This window comes from Crocuta crocuta, unplaced genomic scaffold (genome assembly GCF_008692635.1).
Source record: "Crocuta crocuta isolate KB4526 unplaced genomic scaffold, BGI_CrCroc_1.0 scaffold299, whole genome shotgun sequence".
NCBI classification, from domain to species: Eukaryota; Metazoa; Chordata; class Mammalia; order Carnivora; family Hyaenidae; genus Crocuta; species Crocuta crocuta.
In genome coordinates this window covers 8,853,016-8,871,994 of record NW_027532747.1, presented here as the reverse complement: position 1 = coordinate 8,871,994, position 18,979 = coordinate 8,853,016, and the positions used below count along the sequence as shown (strand labels likewise).

General features: G+C 40.5%; 2 protein-coding genes across 2 annotated transcripts in view; one reads left to right on the top strand and one right to left on the bottom strand.

Moving 5' to 3' along the window:
• Window positions 1–1,545: 1,545 nt before the first annotated feature.
• GON7 (GON7 subunit of KEOPS complex) lies at window positions 1,546–4,801 on the bottom strand. The gene is made up of 2 exons (XM_077780803.1): window positions 4,523–4,801; window positions 1,546–1,861 (listed from the first exon to the last, which is right to left on the bottom strand). Exons 1-2 carry the CDS (start codon window positions 4,728–4,730, stop codon window positions 1,767–1,769), a joined length of 303 nt encoding a protein of 100 aa, XP_077636929.1. The 5' UTR covers window positions 4,731–4,801; the 3' UTR covers window positions 1,546–1,766.
• Window positions 4,802–4,817: 16 nt separating this feature from the next.
• UBR7 (ubiquitin protein ligase E3 component n-recognin 7) overlaps window positions 4,818–18,979 on the top strand; it is an 18,777-nt gene continuing 4,615 nt past the window's right edge. The window contains exons 1-10 of the mRNA XM_077780802.1: window positions 4,818–5,141; window positions 6,913–7,046; window positions 7,563–7,623; window positions 9,107–9,202; window positions 12,425–12,478; window positions 12,750–12,855; window positions 15,386–15,591; window positions 15,772–15,921; window positions 16,733–16,895; window positions 17,934–17,995. Coding sequence (XP_077636928.1) covers window positions 4,992–5,141; window positions 6,913–7,046; window positions 7,563–7,623; window positions 9,107–9,202; window positions 12,425–12,478; window positions 12,750–12,855; window positions 15,386–15,591; window positions 15,772–15,921; window positions 16,733–16,895; window positions 17,934–17,995 — 1,182 coding nt within the window. The 5' untranslated portion in view covers window positions 4,818–4,991. The remainder of the gene's footprint in view (window positions 5,142–6,912; window positions 7,047–7,562; window positions 7,624–9,106; window positions 9,203–12,424; window positions 12,479–12,749; window positions 12,856–15,385; window positions 15,592–15,771; window positions 15,922–16,732; window positions 16,896–17,933; window positions 17,996–18,979) is intronic.

Below are 18,979 nucleotides of genomic sequence, written 5' to 3'. Positions count from 1 at the left end.
CATTTATAGAACTTTTCCTAGTATTCTTTTTTTCTTTTTGGTATTGTTTTGATTACATAGGAGACTTAATGGAAGCTGATGTTCCAAGTAAAACAATACTTTAAAGATATGAAAAGGTATCGGGGCAACTTGTGGCTCAGTTGGTCATGCATCCGACTCCTGATTTCAGCTCAGGTCATGATCTCATGGTTGTGAGATCGAGCCCCATGGTGAGCTCGTGATGACAGTATGGAGCCTGCTTAGGATTCTCTCTCCCTCTCCCTCTAGCCCTCCCTGACTTGCATGTGCTGTCTCTCTCTCTCAAAATAAATAAATGTTAAAAATGTATATATATATGAAAAGGTATCTAAATTTCAGTTTCCTTAATTGTATGTACTTTGTAAACTATAGATTTCACAATATGTAATTGGGAAAGTACCATGATAATCTGCTCTTTGGGTATTTTGGTAATCTATTAAAGACTATGTGTGCAACCTGTCTCTGCCAATGTTTAGCTCAAATTCAGGACAAACACCTCTTCTAAGGTTCGATTCATCTTGGAAATAAGTCCTATGTAATCTGTAAGATTACTTCCAATTCTAAAATTCTATAATTATTTGTATTTCCTGAGATACATGTTACTTGATTTCTTTGCACTTTAGCTATCTAAATGAACCAGGAAACATGCACAAATAAAAAAATGCCTTGGTCCCATCAACAAGCAGAAAAGGAATACACACACATATTTTAGGAATATATATGTACTTTATTTTTTAATTTTTTTAATCTTTATTTATTTTTGAGACAGAAAGAGAGCGAGCATGAGCGAGGGAGGGTCAGAGAGCGAGAGGGAGACACAGAATCGGAAGCAGGCTCCAGGCTCTGAGCTGGCTGTCAGCACAGAGCCCGACGTGGGGCTTGAACCCATGAGCCGCCAGATCATGACCTGAGTGAGGTGGGAGGCTTAACCAACTGAGCCACCCAGGCGCCCCAATATATATGTATATTAAAGGATTCAACAGTCTAATCAAAGTGTAGATACAGGATGAGAAATACCTCAAGGTAAAGTCAACATAGATTGTTTAAGACTTCCATTTGTGTTTATATACAGAACATGTTACAGCATAAAAGCACACCCAACTTCGTTCTCTTAAGTTACAAGTTAAATATATATATTCATTGAATAGTATCATCTCTGGATGTCTGTATACTGGGTATGAGCATGGGCTCCACGTATCCTTGGGTCACTCTCAAGGGCTCATCTCCCTCTTCAGTATTTCTCTCTATTCCCATTTTCCTTCTTCTTACACAGAACCGCCATTCTTAAATTTAATATCCGACTTCTCTACTTACATCTTCTTTGAAATGTTATTGTACAAGACTATGATGTACTTTTTATAACAAGCAGAAGCCATAAGATGTAGACATCACACAGTTTAATTCAATGGTTATTAAATAAGTAGATAACAATAAAAATTCAGTTGCCAACTTAGAGGATTTTATATATCAGTTAGTGTTCTAGTTATTTCCATAGTATGACATTTATTTCTCACTCAAGAAAACAGATTCATTTCTAAACATTTATTTTATCTTTCTTTGGTATAAACACAAGATGCATTTTTTTGACAAAATTGTCCTAGGGGAATAAAACAAATGCTTTTCCAAATTAGAGCACCAGTCTTTTCCTAAATGTCAGCGGGTAATAATTCGGATACAGTAGCAGTCTTTTAAATTTCATAAAAGCTATTGTTAAGATGGTGGTTTGGGCCGTTTCGCAGATGGTCCATCTAAGTTGGTGGTTTGGGCCGTTTCGCAGATGGTCCATCTAAGTTAGTTCTGTTATCAATGTTATTTTCTTCTTCTGCATCATCTTCATCATCACCTTTTAAAATAAATATTTGTTGTATGACAATATGATCAGTGGTTCAAAGAAATAGATTACTAAAACGGTTGATAATGAGACCATTTTCACTTTAAGGATTAATAGTCATGCATACATCGGATTCAAAGTATGTATGGCTAAAAAGATTTAAGTAATTTTGGTGTTTAAAATTTTTCTTATCTATCACTTTTCTGGAGATATAATCCATACACCATAATATTCACTTTTAAAGTGTACAATTTATTGATTTGTAGTTGAGCTACCGTCACAGCTATCTAATTCTAGAACATATTCATCATCCGAGAAATCACACACCTAATTCCCCTTAGTCCTTGGCAACCTTTAATCTACTTTCTATCTCCATAGATTTGTCTGCTCCAGACATTTCATATAAATGGAATCCTAAAATATGCGATCTTTTGTGTCTGCTCTCACTTCACATATTTTCGAGCGTTCATTCACGCTATAGCATTTATTGGGGCTTCATTCCTTTTTATTGTTGAATAATACTTCATTGATGGATACACCACATTGTTTATCCAGGCATCAGCTGATGGGCCCTGTGCTGTTTTCCACTTTCTAGCTATTATAATAATGCTGCTATGAATATTCATGCATAAGTCTGTATGTGAACGTAGGTTTCCAGTTCTCTTTGGACACCTAGGAGTGGAACTAGGGGTTCCTAGGAGTGGAATTACTGGGTCATAAGGCAACTTTAACTTTTTGAGAAACTGCCAAACCATTTTCCAAAGAAGGCATATCATTTCATATTTCCACCTGCAATATCTAAGGACTCCAATTTCTTCACATTCTGGCCAACACTTGTTATTGTTTTTGATTACAGTCATCCTAGTGAGCATGAAGTGGTATTTCCTTATGGTTCAACAGGAGTTCCCAGTGGCCAGTGATGCTAAACAGTTTTTCATGAGCTTTTATTGGCCATTTGTACATCTTATTTAGAGAACCGTCTATTCAAATCCTTTCATATTTGGCAACTGGATTGTTTGTAAGCCGATTTTAGTCCTGAGTACTTTTTAATACTGAGTTCTATCACTTTTCTTTAGTAATTGGTACAATTTTAAGTTTTGTATATTTGTTGAGAAAGAATTCATAGAACACAAAATGCACCATGTCAATCTCGATTACTTTTAACAAAGGAAATTCAGACCTAAGCTTTAGGGGGTCTTCATTAAGTAAACAAAAACATGTCCTCTGATACAAATATATTACTGACCTACCATTAATAAGTGGCAGTTAGTTTTTCAACAAGTAATGATATTTTAAGAAATGGCTCTAGCTATACTCATCCTTACGCCAATGATAACATTTTCAAGAGATTACAGAAGTACTTCTGGAGCCCAGAGACAGGACTTCATTCTCAATACATTGCTGCCCCCAGTGTATATATATCCATGGAACCGATCTATTGTCTGAACTCAGTGTAACGTTCTCAACTGGCTCCTTCACAAAATCGCAATTACCATGATATAAACAAGATGCAAAAAAATAGGGAAAGCATAGTACAGTGTAAGCCCATTAAGAGTCCTGACTCCAATATTTAGTTCTTAGATCCTTCAGCTCTGGACAGAAAAGGTACCTACCTCTTTCTGTATTCCAGACAAGACTTAAATTTCACATTTCTCCTTTCAAATTGCACCTTCTAAGTTGGGATATGGAAAGGAGTCCCTGGGAGTTAAAACACTCCTTAAACTGAAATCTTCAGAACTTATTTTGAAATCAATTCTAAAGTTAATTACTTATTTTTTAAAAAATTTACATCCAAGTTAGTTAACACACAGTGTAATAATGAATAGAATGTAGTGATTCATCACTACATAGAACACTCAGCTCTCATCCCAACAATTCCCTCTTGCCCATTTAACCCATCCCCCCACCCAACACCCTCCCAGCAACCCTTTTTGTTCTCTGTACTTAAGAGTCTCTTATGGTATCTTCCTCTCTGTTTTTATATTATTTTTGCTTCCGTTATGCTCATCTGTTTTGATCTTAAATTCCACATGAGTGAAATCCGGTATTTGTCTTTCTCGGACTTATTTTGCTTAACCTAATACACTCTAGCTCTATCCAAGTTGTTGCAAATGGCAAGATTTCATTCTTTTTGATGGCAGAACAGTCTTCTTAACGTTCGTGACTTCGTGAAATTTTGTAAATTCGTGTAATTTCGTTCAATTACAAACATGTTAAAAAAGTAATGCTCCTTTCATCCTTCAACATGCAGCTCAAACCCTTCCCCTGCCCCACCCCCACCCCAAAGCTTCGTGGGTCCTCTCAGTTTGCAATAGTTAACTGAGAGCTGTAGGGACTTACTTCCAATCTGTTAATAAGTGTTGTCTAACCCCCACCAGCTTGAGAGTTTCGCAAAGCCAGGAACTGAGTGGCATTCACCTCCTCATTCTTTCTCAAGAGCACAGCTCACAGCCTGGCACAAGTAGTCGGCATTCAGCACGCGTTTTGTGATACACATGAAAAGAGAGTCGTGAAAACGCTTAAACAGAAGCAGCCTGGATAATATGGCGGTAAGTGCTAACAATTTTTAGTTGGATTCTTCTTCCCCCGAGGCTCACTAGCTTCAAGTCGGCCACTCTACCCCGGCTCCCCTGCCCCGCCCTCCTGTCGCTCCAGCACCTTCTCAGGGCTCACCGTCCAAGGCCTCTTCTGGAGCCGCCGCCACCCGGTCTTGCGCTTCCTGCTCTACCAGGGGGCCGAAGAGCTCTGCCACCAGCTCTCTCATCTGGGCCACGCCAGACAACAGGGCCTCATAAGGATCGGCGTCGGCCGGCACTTCACAGGGCACCCGCAGCTGCTGCCGCTGCCCATCCAGCCCGACATATTCGCCCAACAACTCCATGGCGACGGCAGAGCTTCGCAGGCTAGCGACTGCTAGCGCCACCCGGAAGCGGAAGTCAATCGCGGTGGGCGCAGCCCGGCGCAGGCGGGAGAAGGGAGAGGAGGGACTTCCGTTTGTCGGAAGTTGCTCCTCCCCCTTCCTTAGCTTCCCTTCCTTGAGATTGGTTCTTCGCACTGGGCCCCGCCTCCTCCGGCCACGCCTCTCGCGGCCGCTTTTCCCGCCTCCGCCCGGGCCGAGCGGCGGTCCGGCTGACAGTTGAGGATGGCCGGGGCGGAGGGGTCCGCCGGGCGGCAGTCGGAGCTGGAGCCGGTGGTATCGTTGGTCGACGTACTAGAGGAGGACGAGGAGCTGGAGAATGAAGCGTGCGCCGTGCTGGGCGGCAGCGACTCCGAGAAGTGCTCCTACTCGCAGGTGGGCGCGCGGCCCTGGCCGCGCCTTCCCCGGGCTCCCGCTGAACCTCNAGGCCGCCGCTCGTCGTAGGCTTCCCCGGCCCAGGCCCAGCTGCCCCTAAACCTCAGTCTCCCGGGTTCCCCTTCTCAGCTTGTTTCCAGCAGGGCCCCCCCCCCCCGCCCCCCGCGGTCTGCCTCCGTCTGGTCCCTCAGGATTCTCTGGGCTTCGGCCCCTGCGCTTTCCTTCCTCTCCCTTCTCTTCTCCGTGCCTCGGCTGCTTTTCAGAAACTATCCCCGTGACCTCTCGAATTCCGACATCTTTGTCCTTACTTTTCCCATCCTAAGAGTGTTTATTTGGAACCGAATGGGAGTGTCGAAGCAGAGTTCATGGAGAGAGCTCTGGATTTGAAAATCTCCCGGAGCTGGGCTCCTTGACAGCGAATCCTCTGCAATTTAGTTTGACAAGTACTAGCTGGTAGGTTTTTTTGTTTTGTTTCGTTTTGTTTTTGGCGAGGCGACGCAAGTATGGTGTCTGTCCGCAGTCCGCCCCCCATGGAAATAGACCGGAACCACGACAGCAGGTGGCACTGGCAAAGGAGGGAGGAGGGGAAAGGATTTGCTCGGAGGGTAAATTTGGCGTTTGGAAGACGTTGTGAATCAGGATTTGAGGGGGTGTGTTGTAGCGTTTGGTGACTCATCCTTTATTTCTAGGCACAAAAATGGAGAAAGGTGGGTAGAAGAAAACTTTACACGGAGTGAGAATTGGTAGGAAGAAGGTTGCCTAGGCCGGTGGGGTGGCAACATTGGGGGATGAGGTGAGAGACTTGGGGTCATTATGTGGTGTGGACTGAGCTCATAATACCAGTTGTCATCGGTGACCAGTTGAGTTTAACCCTGCACGGGGGTTAGATTGTTGAAAAAACCCGGTATCCACGGACAGTCTCAGATGTTGGCTGGTATTTTAAAATTTAAAACCTTTGGTCACCACTGAAACAACTTTTTTCTGCTTTCCTTGAAAAAACACGAGTGTAAGCTATTTTTGAAACGCAGTTAGCTTTATAAATGGACTTCCTAATTTTTTTCTTTTTACTGTAGTAAAATAATGTGGAAAACGCACACATCATGTGTATGGTTTGGGGAAAAAAGTGAACATATGCATGTGTGGAGTCCCCCAGATCAAGAAATAGAACGTTACTGGCATCCCAGAAGCTTCTCTGCTTCCCTCCTTCCTGGAGGAGGGTAACCATCGTCAAGATTTCTAAAGGCTTTGCCTGTTTTTTTCCTTCAAATTTTTAATTGTGAAAAAATTTTAATCTACAGATAAGTTGAAAGAATACTATTATGAACACCTGTGTACCTCTTTCACATACTCACTTTTGCCACATTTGTTTTTATGTCTCTCCTCTGTATAATACACCCCCTCCGTTCCCCCTGCCCAGAACCACTTGAAAAGAAGTTCCAGACATCATGACACTCTAAATATTTCAGCATGCATCTCCTAAAATCAAAAGGATTCTTTTTGGTGGATTCACAAGTGTTTTTCCAAAATTATAAGTGTGATATTGCTAACATAAGCCTGTACACACTCGCCTACATTTTCATGTGTTAAAATGTTGGTGCAGGCCAGCTGATTCTTATTTTCAGCTTCCTGAGAATTTTCAACTATCATTCTAAGAAAAAAATTGTATAAAACTGAAGCACTACATAGTGCAAATATAATGCCACGAAAAAACACTCAACAGTGTTTTGGGCCTCCCAGATGTAATATTCTCCTTCCATTTTGTGGCTTTTAGGGCTCAGTAAAGAGACAAGCACTCTATGCTTGTAGTACCTGCACCCCAGAGGGAAAAGAACCAGCAGGAATTTGCCTTGCTTGCAGCTACGAATGCCATGGAAGTCATAAGCTATTTGAGCTCTACACAAAAAGGTAAAAACCGAGATTCGTGCTGGAGGCCTTTTAAATGTTTACATTCTTTTCCACCTGCACTTTTTTCTTGTTTTTCCACTTAAAGGACTTGTGCCCTGGTAAGATTTAATGTAATTGTTTTATATGATATAATTCGAATAGTTTTTCTAGAGGGCCTTTTAAAATATTACACCTGCAACTACTTTTACCATATGTAGTCCCTAGAATTTAAATAAAAACTTAAAAAATACATTATTGTACAAACTCAAACTAGTCATCCTTCTTTGTCATTATTTTACATGTGTGTGTATGTATGTGTGATATAAATATTTCTATGCATGTTAATTTTCCAAACTATTAAATCTTTTATTCTGTGCTTGGAGAAATTTCAGATGGGACACATGAACAACAACCAAGGTCACTTTTTAAATCCTAGAAACGAGTTGAAAGGCAAGGGGTTGTGAAGTAAATTTAAAGGGTAACTCATTAGATTTAAAAAAAAAAAAACTAAAATCGGCCCTCCCTCATTTTTTTCAGAAACTTTCGTTGTGATTGCGGAAACAGCAAGTTTAAAAATTTGGAATGCAAATTATTTCCTGTAAGTAAGCAGTGTAAAAATGCACTGAAAGTAGCTGAGATGGATATTTGCCAGAGTGGATGAAAACCATACATTTTCCAAAAAGGAAATTCTTATGCTTATTCTTCCAAGTAGGCAAATTGGTATTAGACTATATTCAGTGTTTTATTTTATTGGAAAACTGACCTGTTAAGAGCCCACATTATAGATTGTAATATGTGGGGAATGTTCTTTAAAGTAGCTAAGGCTTAAGTATGTTGGTTGTGTTCATCCTTTAAGGCTTTGAGCAAAGGGTATAACTTTTTTTTTTTTAATTTTTCAACATTTATTTTATTTTTGAGAGAGAGTGCGAGTGTGAGCGGGTGGTGTGCAGAGAAGGAGACAGAATCGGAAGCAGGTTCTAGGCTCTGACCTGTCCGCACAGAGCCCAATGCATGGCTTGAACTCACGAGCTGTGAGAGCATGACCTGAGCCTAAGTCAGACGCTTAACAGACTGAGCCATCCAGGCACCCCAACAAAGTGTATAACTTTAAAAACTGAATTAATAAAACTTGGTAATAGTGAACGTGAGCTAGGTGCATGCAGGGATTTTTCACTGCTTTTTGCCTAATAAAAACTATACTTCCACAATAACATTTACTGAAGTAACAGAAACTAGAATGTCAGGGATTTTACACTGTTCAGTCATAATTACTAAAACTATCATGCTTTTTCCCTCCTTTGAAGGTTATTTTTAGACCATTTTCTTACTTGCTTTTTACCTTGGGAGCTTTGGCTATCCCAGCTGGGCATTAAGAAGTGCTTTGGGGTTCCTGGGTGGCTCAGTTGGTTGTGTCTGACTTTTGATTTTAGCTCAGGTCGTGATCCCAGGGATGTGGGATTGAGCCCTGGATTGGGCTCTGCACTGAACGTAGAGCCGTGCTTAAGATTCTCCCTTTCTCTCCCTCTACCCCTTTGCCTCTCTTGTGCATTCTCTCTTTAAAAAAATAAAAAAAAAAAGTCCTTTGAAAATCCAGGCCAATTTTCATTTATAGAGCTTGATGATATTTATAATTTTATCAGCATTTTGTTAATGGATGTATTTGGTTTCCCCATTTACTACCAAGAAGGTACAAAAAATCCAATTTATTCTCTGTATCCTGGAAAAAATATCCTTTAAATAGGCGTGAATTCTTTTTCTTTGTGTTTTGATAGTTAAAAACCAGCTTCTGGGGAGGAAGGTATTTAATGCAGAAATTAAGGAATGCATTAACTTCATGCAACATGAAATTTATGAGATTTGATTACTGTTGTCATGGTATTTATTATATCTCACTATAAAACATTGATGCTATATTATAAATATAATATATATATTGCTATATATAATATATATATTATATATATAATATATATGCTATATATATATTATATTTATATGCTATTAATAATTTATATTTTCATGATGCCTGAAATTATAGTTAAAATTAGACCATATTACATGTTGAAATTAATGTCTTTCAGGACAAAGCAAAGATAAATTCTGGCAATAAGTACAATGACAACTTTTTTGGATTGTACTGCATTTGCAAGAGACCTTATCCTGATCCTGAAGATGAGGTAAGAGAATTGGAGGTTAATTGGAGATTAATATCTCTAGCCTTCACTCCTTAGCCTGTTGTCCAGTCTGGGCCTCTATAGCTGTTCAGAAGGGATTTGGGGATCGTGAGAGGCTTCTAGGTTTATCCTTTCTTAGGAGTCTGGGCTGGAGCTATAACTGGTACAGATTGTGGCTTTTCTGCTCGCTGTACGTTATAAGAATGAAATATTGGAAAAGACATGCTCAAGGCCAGTGCTTTCTTCCTTCCTCTGTCTCATTGCCTGCCTGCTCCACTGCCCCACCCACCCCCAAGCACCCTCCAAACAATTATTTTCAACTTCTTGCCTCCATGGAAGAAAAGAAATGTGCAGACTGGATCCTCAATTAGAAGTTTGCACAAAATTAGAAGGAAAAAAAGTACACACAGAATTTAAAAGGAATATTTTGGGGTGCCTTGGTGGCTCAGTCGGTTGAGCATCTGGCTTCAGCTCGGGTCATGATCTCCCGGTTCATGGGTTTCAGCCCCACATCGGGCTCTGTGCTGACAGCTAGCTCAAATCCTTGAGCCTGCTTCAGATTCTGTATGTCCCTGTCTTTCTGACCGTCCCCTGCTCACACTGTCTCTGTCTGTCTGTCTCTCTCTCTCTCTCAGAAATAAATTAAAAAAAAAACATTTAAAAAATTAAAAATAAANGCAGACTGGATCCTCAATTAGAAGTTTGCACAAAATTAGAAGGAAAAAAAGTACACACAGAATTTAAAAGGAATATTTTGGGGTGCCTTGGTGGCTCTGTCGGTTGAGCATCTGGCTTCAGCTCGGGTCATGATCTCCCGGTTCATGGGTTTCAGCCCCACATCGGGCTCTGTGCTGACAGCTAGCTCAAATCCTCGAGCCTGCTTCAGATTCTGTATGTCCCTGTCTTTCTGACCGTCTCCTGCTCACACTGTCTCTGTCTGTCTGTCTGTCTGTCTCTCTCTCTCAGAAATAAATTAAAAAAAAAACATTTAAAAAATTAAAAATAAATAAATAGAATTTTTCTTCCTCACTCCATCTTACTTCCCAGATATAACCACTGCTAATACTTTTTGGCGTATCTGTTTTTAGACCTCTTTCTGTCCCCACGTAAGTCATGTGTGTTTGAATTTGTAGTCCCCTTTTAACAGAAGTGAAAATTCGATATGTTCACTTTTGCAACTTGCTTTTCTCGCTTCTCAGTATATCATAGACTTCTTTCCATACTAAATAACACAAATCCACCTTGTTCTGATCACAGCCAAGTACTCATAATGTGACTTGCTGTAAGTTCGTTACCTAAATGTGCTGTAGCAAACTCGTGGGGTCTCATCTTTCAGCATTCTAAAGAAAGCTGCAATGAACATCCTTATACAGTAATATGATTCAGTAATATTCCTGCAAGTATTTATGGATACATAGAGGTAGAACTGATGAGACGTATGATATTTATATTTAGAATTGTGTTGGGGCGCCTGGGGGGTTCCGTTGCTTGAACGTATGACTTCGGCTTAGATTGTGATCTCACCATTCGTGAGTTCGAGCCCCACATCAGGGGCTCAGAGCTGACAGTTCAGAGCCTGGAGCCTACTTCAGATTCTATGTGTCTGTCTGTCTGTCTGTCTGTCTGTCTCTCTCTCTCTCCCCCCCCCTCCCTCTCTCCCTCCCTGCCCCTCCTCCACTCACACTCTGTCTCTCTCTCTCAAAAATAAATGAACATAAAAAAAATTTTTTTTAAATAAAAAGACTGCTTCAAAAAATAAAAGAAAATTGTGATTACCTCTGTCAGAAGAGTTCAGTCACCAACATTAGGTGATAGTGTTTTGTTTCCAATACTCTGTCAGCTCTATGTATTACCAGTCTTTTTAAATTTTGCTATCTTAATAGATGAAGAGGTATATCTTTTTTCTTTTCCCTGAGTGAGATTCTGCATCTTTCATGAGTTATTGGACATTTGTAATAACTTCTCTAAATTGCCCTTTCATATTCTTGGCCCATATATATATTTTTGAGTTAAAAAGTATATATATATTTTTACATTTATTTATTATTGAAAGACAGAATGAGACAGAGCATGAACACGGGAGGGGCAGGGAAAGAAGGAGACACAGAATCTGAAGCAGGCTCCAGGCTCTGACCTAGCTGTCAGCACAGAGCCCGATGTGGGGATCGAACCCACGAACCGTGAGATCATGACCTGAGCCGAAGTCAGACGCTCAGGTGCCCCTCTTGGCCCATATTTTGACTGGGTTGGATTTTGTTTGTGTATTTACTGATTTGAGGGAGTGCTTTATGTTTAGAGAAATTAGCCTTCTGCCGTCTTCCTTGCTTTCTAGTTGTCTTGGAACTGTAATTATTGAACCAAATTATATAGAGGAACAAATTGAAGATATCTTTGAGTTAACAAAGATAAAACCTTAAAACTGGATATTTTAAGGTATTGGGTAAAGTGTTATAACAGTGTTAAATCAAAAAACAAAAAATAAGATGCTGAATAAATTGATCAAGGTAGAAGAAAGAATAAAACTGCTTTATTTATGTGTATGTTTTATATACGTGTGTGTGTATATATGTGGACATATGTATATAAGCATATATGCTTTTTTTCCCCGTTTAAGAAGTTACAATAGGGAAAGGACAGAACAACACTGGGTATTAATCAGTAGATACGAAAGTCTGGGAATGAAAGGAAAATCATTCTAAAAACACTCTGTGCCCTTTGGTATATCATTTTCCTGGGCCAGAATTTAATTTCTTAACTGATTCAAATTAGGGAAGTTGTTGCTGTCCATATTAGCAAGAGATTGTTTATAATATTTGCTTTTCAATTTAAGTAAAATGAAGGGCTTGAAGAATGTGGGTTTGTCACATTCTACATCAGTCAATTCATCTCACTTTCCTGGGTCTTGATTTCCATGTAAATGAGATGTTCCTTATAAAGTCTTGCAAGAGTCAGATGCAGAGTAACCAAAGTGGACCAGCTTTGACGGCCATTTCCAAAGGGCTCATCTCAGTGTAACCTTTCTGCAACACGAGTTCATGTAGAGTGAACTTCTTTGGCCCTGTGACCCGCTGTTTCTCCCTGGCCTCTTGACTATGGGCATGTGGATAGCAGTCTCACAGAATCGGTACAGAGAATTACTTCATATCTAGTTCTGCTGTTTGCCAGATTTACTTGTGTCCCATAATTCGTTGTAATCTTAACATACAAACTGCTTTTCCGTGTTAGATTCCAGATGAGATGATCCAGTGTGTAGTCTGTGAAGACTGGTTCCATGGAAGGGTAAGGAAAGCTTTTAACGTTGTTGTTGTTGTTTTATTTTTTTTTAATGTTAATTTTTTTNGGGGGGGGGAGGGGGGGGAGCAGAGACAGAGGGAGAGCGAATCCCAAGCAGGCTCCAGGCTCAGCATAGAGTCTGACCTAGGGTTTGATCTCACGACCGAAAGAAACTGTAAAGATATGATCAGTGTTCTGTTGCAATATTTATTGAATAGTGAGCATTTCGGACAACTTGGAGATTATAAGAAAAAGAGTGGGTTTTCTGTATTCACAGCATCTTGGTGCCACTCCCCCGGAGAGCGGGGATTTCCAGGAGATGGTGTGCCCGGCGTGTATGAAGCGCTGCTCCTTCTTGTGGGCTTACGCTGCACAATTGGCAGGTGGGTGTCTTGTGGAGCTGGTGTGCCGCAGACCTGTACTTGTGACATGTCTCTGTTCAGGCCAGAATTTTTAGCAGCTGTTTTTGACCAGACTCTGAAGTGTAGAAAAAGTGTAAGGGACATTCCCTTTCCACAAGGTGCTCGGTTGGGAGACTACCGAGAACAAATCTATGTGTAGATAACACGCTGCAGAGGCTGGATGAGACCAGAACTAGGGTGGGGCGCCTGGGTGGCTTAGTCGGTTAAGCGTCCGACTTTGCTTAGGTCATGATCTCGCGGTTCGTGGGTTCGAGCCCCGCGTCGGGCTCTGTGCTGACTGCCAGCTCAGAGCCTGGAGCCTGTTTCAGTCTGTGACTCCCTCTCTCTCTGACCCTCCCCTGCTCACGCTGTCTCTCTCTCTCTCTCTCCTAGAAATAAATAAAAAACATTAAAAAAAAAGAGAGACCAGAACTAGGGAAAATGGAGGAGGCAGTTTTTGAATGGGACTTGAAAGATAAACAGAACCAGAATAAGTTGTTCTTTCGTTTGTTCGTTTGTTTAATGTTTTTATTTTTTTGGTTTTTAATTTTTCTTTTTTAATGTTTATTTATTTTTGAGAGAGAGAGATAGAGCACAAGCAGGAGAGGGGCAGAAAGAGAGAGGGAGACACAGAATCTGAAACAGGGTCCAGGCTCTGAGCTGTCAGCCCAGAGCCTGACACGGGGCTCACACTCAGGAACGGTGAGATCATGACCTGAACCGAGGTTGGACGCTTAACCGACTGGCTCCCCCAGAGCCACCCAGGCGCCCCTGGAATAAATTGTTCTTAAATATAAGATATGCTTTTGGTCGGGAGGGGTGGGGTATAGTTTTTACCTGGTGCTTTTATTGTGCACGAAGAAATTGGCTCAAAACAACTAATCAGCAACGAATGGTCTCAAGGCATTACTTAATTTTACTGGTAATGCAAATGTGTTCCTTAATTTATTTTTAGTGGCCTTTACTCCTAGTATCTACTGTTCTGACCTCATAATTTCTTGCCCTTCTCACCTTCAGGGGACATTTCACCATACAAACCACAGACAGCATAGCCACATACCTAAAATCTCACCCTATACTTTTGATTTGTCTCAAAGTTCTTTTTTTTTTTTTTTTCTAAAGTATTTAAGTTTTGGGGTTTTTTGTTTGTTTTTCAAGAGAGCGCACAAGCTGGGTAAGGGAGAGAGGGGAGAAAGAATCCCAAGCAGGAGGCTCCGTGCTGTCAGCGCAGAGCCCGACTCAGGGCTCCATCTCACAAACCGTGAAACTGTGACTTGAGCCAAAATTAAGAGTCAGATGCTTAATCAACTGGACCACTCAATGCCCCTGTCTGAAAGTTCTTAAACCTGGTGTGCCCTCCTTGTATTCATACCTTTCCAGTTACATTTCTCACTTTTCCACTGGACCTGTATTCATTGGTCTTCTTAATCATTCCTCCCCCTCTCCCTTCATTTCCTCCCCTGTCAACAGATGGCCTCATTTCCCATTAAATCAAAATGCCATCATTCAACATGAGCTTCCTTATCATTTCTTTTCTTTTTTTGACAGTATTTCTGGGTCCATATCCATCCTTTTTTATTCCTTCCTCTCATTGAGAGACGCTGGTTTTTTTTTTCAAAACTACCCTTCTACCTGTGTTTGTAGTTAAACCTTTTCCTGCTTCTTGCTTCTTGAGGTATCCTACCTCTTTTTACCACCTGCAATATTTTTCTTTTTCCTTTACATAGAAAATGCTTAAGGTAGTGATTGGTTTTATTTTTTTAATGTTTATTTTTAAGAGAGACCGAATGCAAGTGAGAGAGGGGCAGAGAGAGGAGGAGACACAGAATCCAAAGCAGGCTCCAGGCTCTAAGCCGTCACCACAGGGCCCACTGCGGGGCTTGAATCATGAATCATGACCTGAGCCAAAGCCAGACGCATAACTGACTGAGCCACTAGGTGCCCCTATTTTTTTTTTTAATTTTCAATTTTTATTTATTTATTTATATTTAATGTTTATTTATTTTTTGAGAGAGAGACAGCATGCAAGCAGGGGAGGGGCAGAGAAGGGGAGACACAGAACTGAAAGCAGGCTCCAGCTCCGAGCTGTCAACACAGCCCAGTGCAGGGCTCGAACCTATTAACCATGGATCATGACCTGAGCTGAAGTCGGACACTCAACCGACTGAGCCACCCAGGCGCCCCTATTTATTTATTTTTAAAGATTTATCTATCTAAGTAATCTCTACACTGAATGTGGGGCTTGAACTCAGGACTCTGAGATCAAGAGTCACATGCTCCTCCAACTAAGCCAGTCAGGTGCCCCATGATTGACATTTTTAAATGAACTGTTCAATTATTTGAACTCTGGATTAGGCAGGCATAACCTAAGGAAGAGCTGATCATTCCTTTCACCTTATTCCAGAGATTAAGGTTGACTTTCTCTTTTTCCTGATTCTGAAATCTTTTTTTAATCAGACTTAGTGATTTCACTGTGGATGTGTATGTGTGTTTCCTTTCATTGAACCCACAGTAACCAAAGTATCTGCGGAGGATGATGGGTTGGTGCTGAATGTTGATGGAATAGGTGATCAGGAAGTCCTCAAACCTGAAAATGGAGATCAAGATAGTACCCTCAAAGAGGATGTTCCAGAACATGGAAAGGATGGTGTCAAGGAAGTTAAAGCAGAGCAGACTAGTGAACCATGTACCAGCTCTGGTTCTGAATCTGGTCTCCAGGTAACATATGAAATATAAGCCATCAGAGAAGTAAAGCTTAAGCAAAATTAATTCTGTAAACCCTGTAGCTTTGGATCTCGATTGTAAAGTACCCTTTGCCTAAAGAAATTCCTTTATACAATCTAAGCTACGAAAACTGTCAGTGTGAAAAACACACTTCAAAACTTAATTTTATTTCAGACAGGACTTAAGAATCAACATCTTAACACAGAATCACAGTCTGGCTGCAAACTTCAGGAGCTTAATGCTAAGCAGTTTATAAAGAAAGACACAGCTGCCTATTGGCCCCTGAACTGGCGTAGCAAGTTATGTACCTGCAAAGACTGTATGGTGAGTGCCTGATCAAGGGTACCATTACTGTGTTTTATCGACTGATGCCTAGAATAAGACCTTCTGAAAAATATATGTATGAAATTGATGCTAGGACTATAGAGAACTCTAAAATATTTCATAGCAAGCAAATTTATGAAATGCTATTTGCAGTCTGAATCCTTATGGAAGAAATTAAGAATTACATAGTATTTATTTACTTCACTTTTTTTTAACCTTCATTTTAGTGGAAAATAGGAATTCTTATCTTTTTTATATCATAGAATTTGCTTGGGAATAAAAATGTCTTGAAAGTTACAGTAAGTTAGTGGTTTTCATTTTTAATTAAAAAAATTTTTTTAGGGGCACCTGGGTGTCTCAGTCAGTTAAGCGTCCGACTTCGGCTCAGGTCATGATCTCGCAGTTCGTGGGTTTGAGTCCTGCGTCGGACTCTGTGCTGACAGCTGGCTCAGAGCCTGGAGTCTGCTTCTGATTCTGTGTCTCCCTCTCTCTCTGACCCTCCCCTGCTCATGCTGTGTGTGTCTCTCTCTCTCTCTCAGAAATAAATAAAAACATAAAAAATTCTTTTTAATGGTTTTTAAATAAAGATCTTTTAGACCACGTAACACCTACTGGGAAGTTGGGAGATTCCTAAAAGAGATTTGGGCAAAAAGAATAAATCATTCAGGCAATTCTGTACTACAAGGCTCGGGCTTTTTGGGTAATTAATCTAAAAAAATAAATAAATAAACTTGTAGTGATTCTCATGAGGTTGACTTCCTGAGAATGACATACATATGTTCTAATGGGAAACTGGTTTTATTTTTTGAAGAAAATGTATGGCGAGCTAGATGTCCTGTTCCTGACGGATGAGTATGACACAGTTCTGGCTTACGAAAACAAGGGCAAGGTCGACCAGGCAGCCGACAGGAGAGACCCTTTAATGGACACCCTTAACAGCATGGACAGAGTCCAGCAAGTGGAACTTATTTGTGGTAAATGCTGTTTGAACAAAAAGTCATGAAGTTCATAAAGTTTCTTTCACCGTTGAAATATGTATAAGGAGGACTACTAATACCTAGGATTTTAATTTAATACAAAAAAAGCTTAAAATTGGAATTATAGAGTAGGCCTCAGTTACGCGCGCCTAACTGTAGCATTGCTGCGTATTTAGCCGTTATTACCACTGCATCAGAGTTAGGTGCTAGAATAGTTATGTGCTTGAGAAACCTTAATGTGCTGTTTCGATTCAGGATAGATGTATGAATATGGAATAATGGGAAATCAGTTTCTTTGTTCATCGATTGAAATAGTTTTCATGGAGCATTAGGAATCTTCTTTCTGAGCAACACATGTCATCTTTTTGAGGTCCTCAAAGCTGCTTTGAGGTTCACAGGGAACCACCAGACAGGAAAATCTCCCTGAGCCCGTAATTGCAGGCTTTTACATTCTTTTCCCTCCAGCATGCCCAACTGATTTTAGTAATTTCCACCCCAGTCAGTTTCTACTCAGGTGCCGCCACCTCTGTGGCATTGATCATTTCTGTCTTTTATTTTTAACTATCTGATTGATTTCTTTTGCCTCTGTTAGACCAAAAGGTTGTTGAGGATGGAGGCTGCATTTGAAGGATTTTTGTAGCCCTCAGGGTGCCTCATACATAATATGAACTGTTAAGTGAGTGAACGAGTTTGAAACTTAAAGTTTGAGGAGTCCCAGATTATTTCAACTACTAGAATTCCAGAGAGCTAGGAAACCCTTTAAAAAATTCTTAGCTAATCTTTTTGGAATGAGGATTTTTTTTTTTTTTTTACTTTTTTGCTTGTTTTGTTTATTTGTTTTAAGAAGTAGGATCCTCAGTATCAAAATGAAAGAACTTGAGAGGAATTGGGAGCAAGTTTCCATGCATGTTCCATTTAGAGAAAAATTTAAAGTATTAACCTACTCAGCCATCAGTGAGTGGGAAAGAAGCTCTTTCTTTTAAAAGCAAATGACTTGTCTAAAGTCTACGTACCTTTTTGGTTGTTTTAATTTAGAATACAATGACTTGAAGACTGAACTTAAAGACTATCTCAAGAGATTTGCTGATGAAGGCACGGTATGTATGTTGCATTACAGAATTTGAATCATAGGTCTGTACATTTTGAAAAAATTGTTTATCTTCTTGGATGAACAAATGACGGTGTGTCTTAACCTGGATCCTTAAGAGGTGATTGCGGGTGGAGCTAAGGGGAATCAGGAGCAGTTGGTCAATCAAAGGCCTGACCTCACTGGGAGTCCTTTCCAGCCCTGGGGGGAAGGAGGGGGAGGCAGCCACACAGGGTCTGTAGAGCGCACTCGTGGCTGAGGGGAAGGCCGGGACATTGGCAGAGGTCCTTGGAAAAAGAATTAAAAATGACCAGGCAGGGAAAAATTAATTCCAGACCCCTTATTTTGGACTTTGGATTTTGCAGTTTAGAATAAAAGAACTTCAGAATTGAGGCTAAAACATTCTTCTGGCTAATAAGAGAGTCTATCTACTTTTAAGGGTGATAATGATTCTAAAATGTATGATCTTTAAAATAGTCATGGGGCACCTGTATGGCTCAGTCAAGGTTACACATTCAACTTCAGCTTCGGTCGTGATCTTGCGGTTGGTGGGTTTGAGCCCCGTGTTGGGCTCTGTGCTGACAGCTCAGAGCCTGGAGCCTGGTTTGGATTCTGTCTCCACTCTCTGCCCCTCCCCAGCTCACACTGTCTCTCTTTCAAAAACATAAGTAAGCATTAAAAAAATTTTTTTGTTTAGTTTTTCAGATAAATTTATAAATGCTACCTCGCTCACTATTCATACGTTTGTGGCAGAATTTTTTCCTGAAATACTTTTCTGTCTTCCAAAGGCAGATATAAAACAAAATTTACCTTTTCTTGGACTAAGGCTGGCCTTATGGACAGTCAGTGCTTTGTTCTGCTACGTCCAGACACAGAAATCAGGTCAGGTGTGGGCCTGACGGGTGCTGAGGAAGTGTGCTAAGATTTTCTTGCTTTCTTTTCCTTTTTTTTTTTTTTTTTTTTTTTTTTTTTTTTTGAGGGGGGGGGGGGGGGG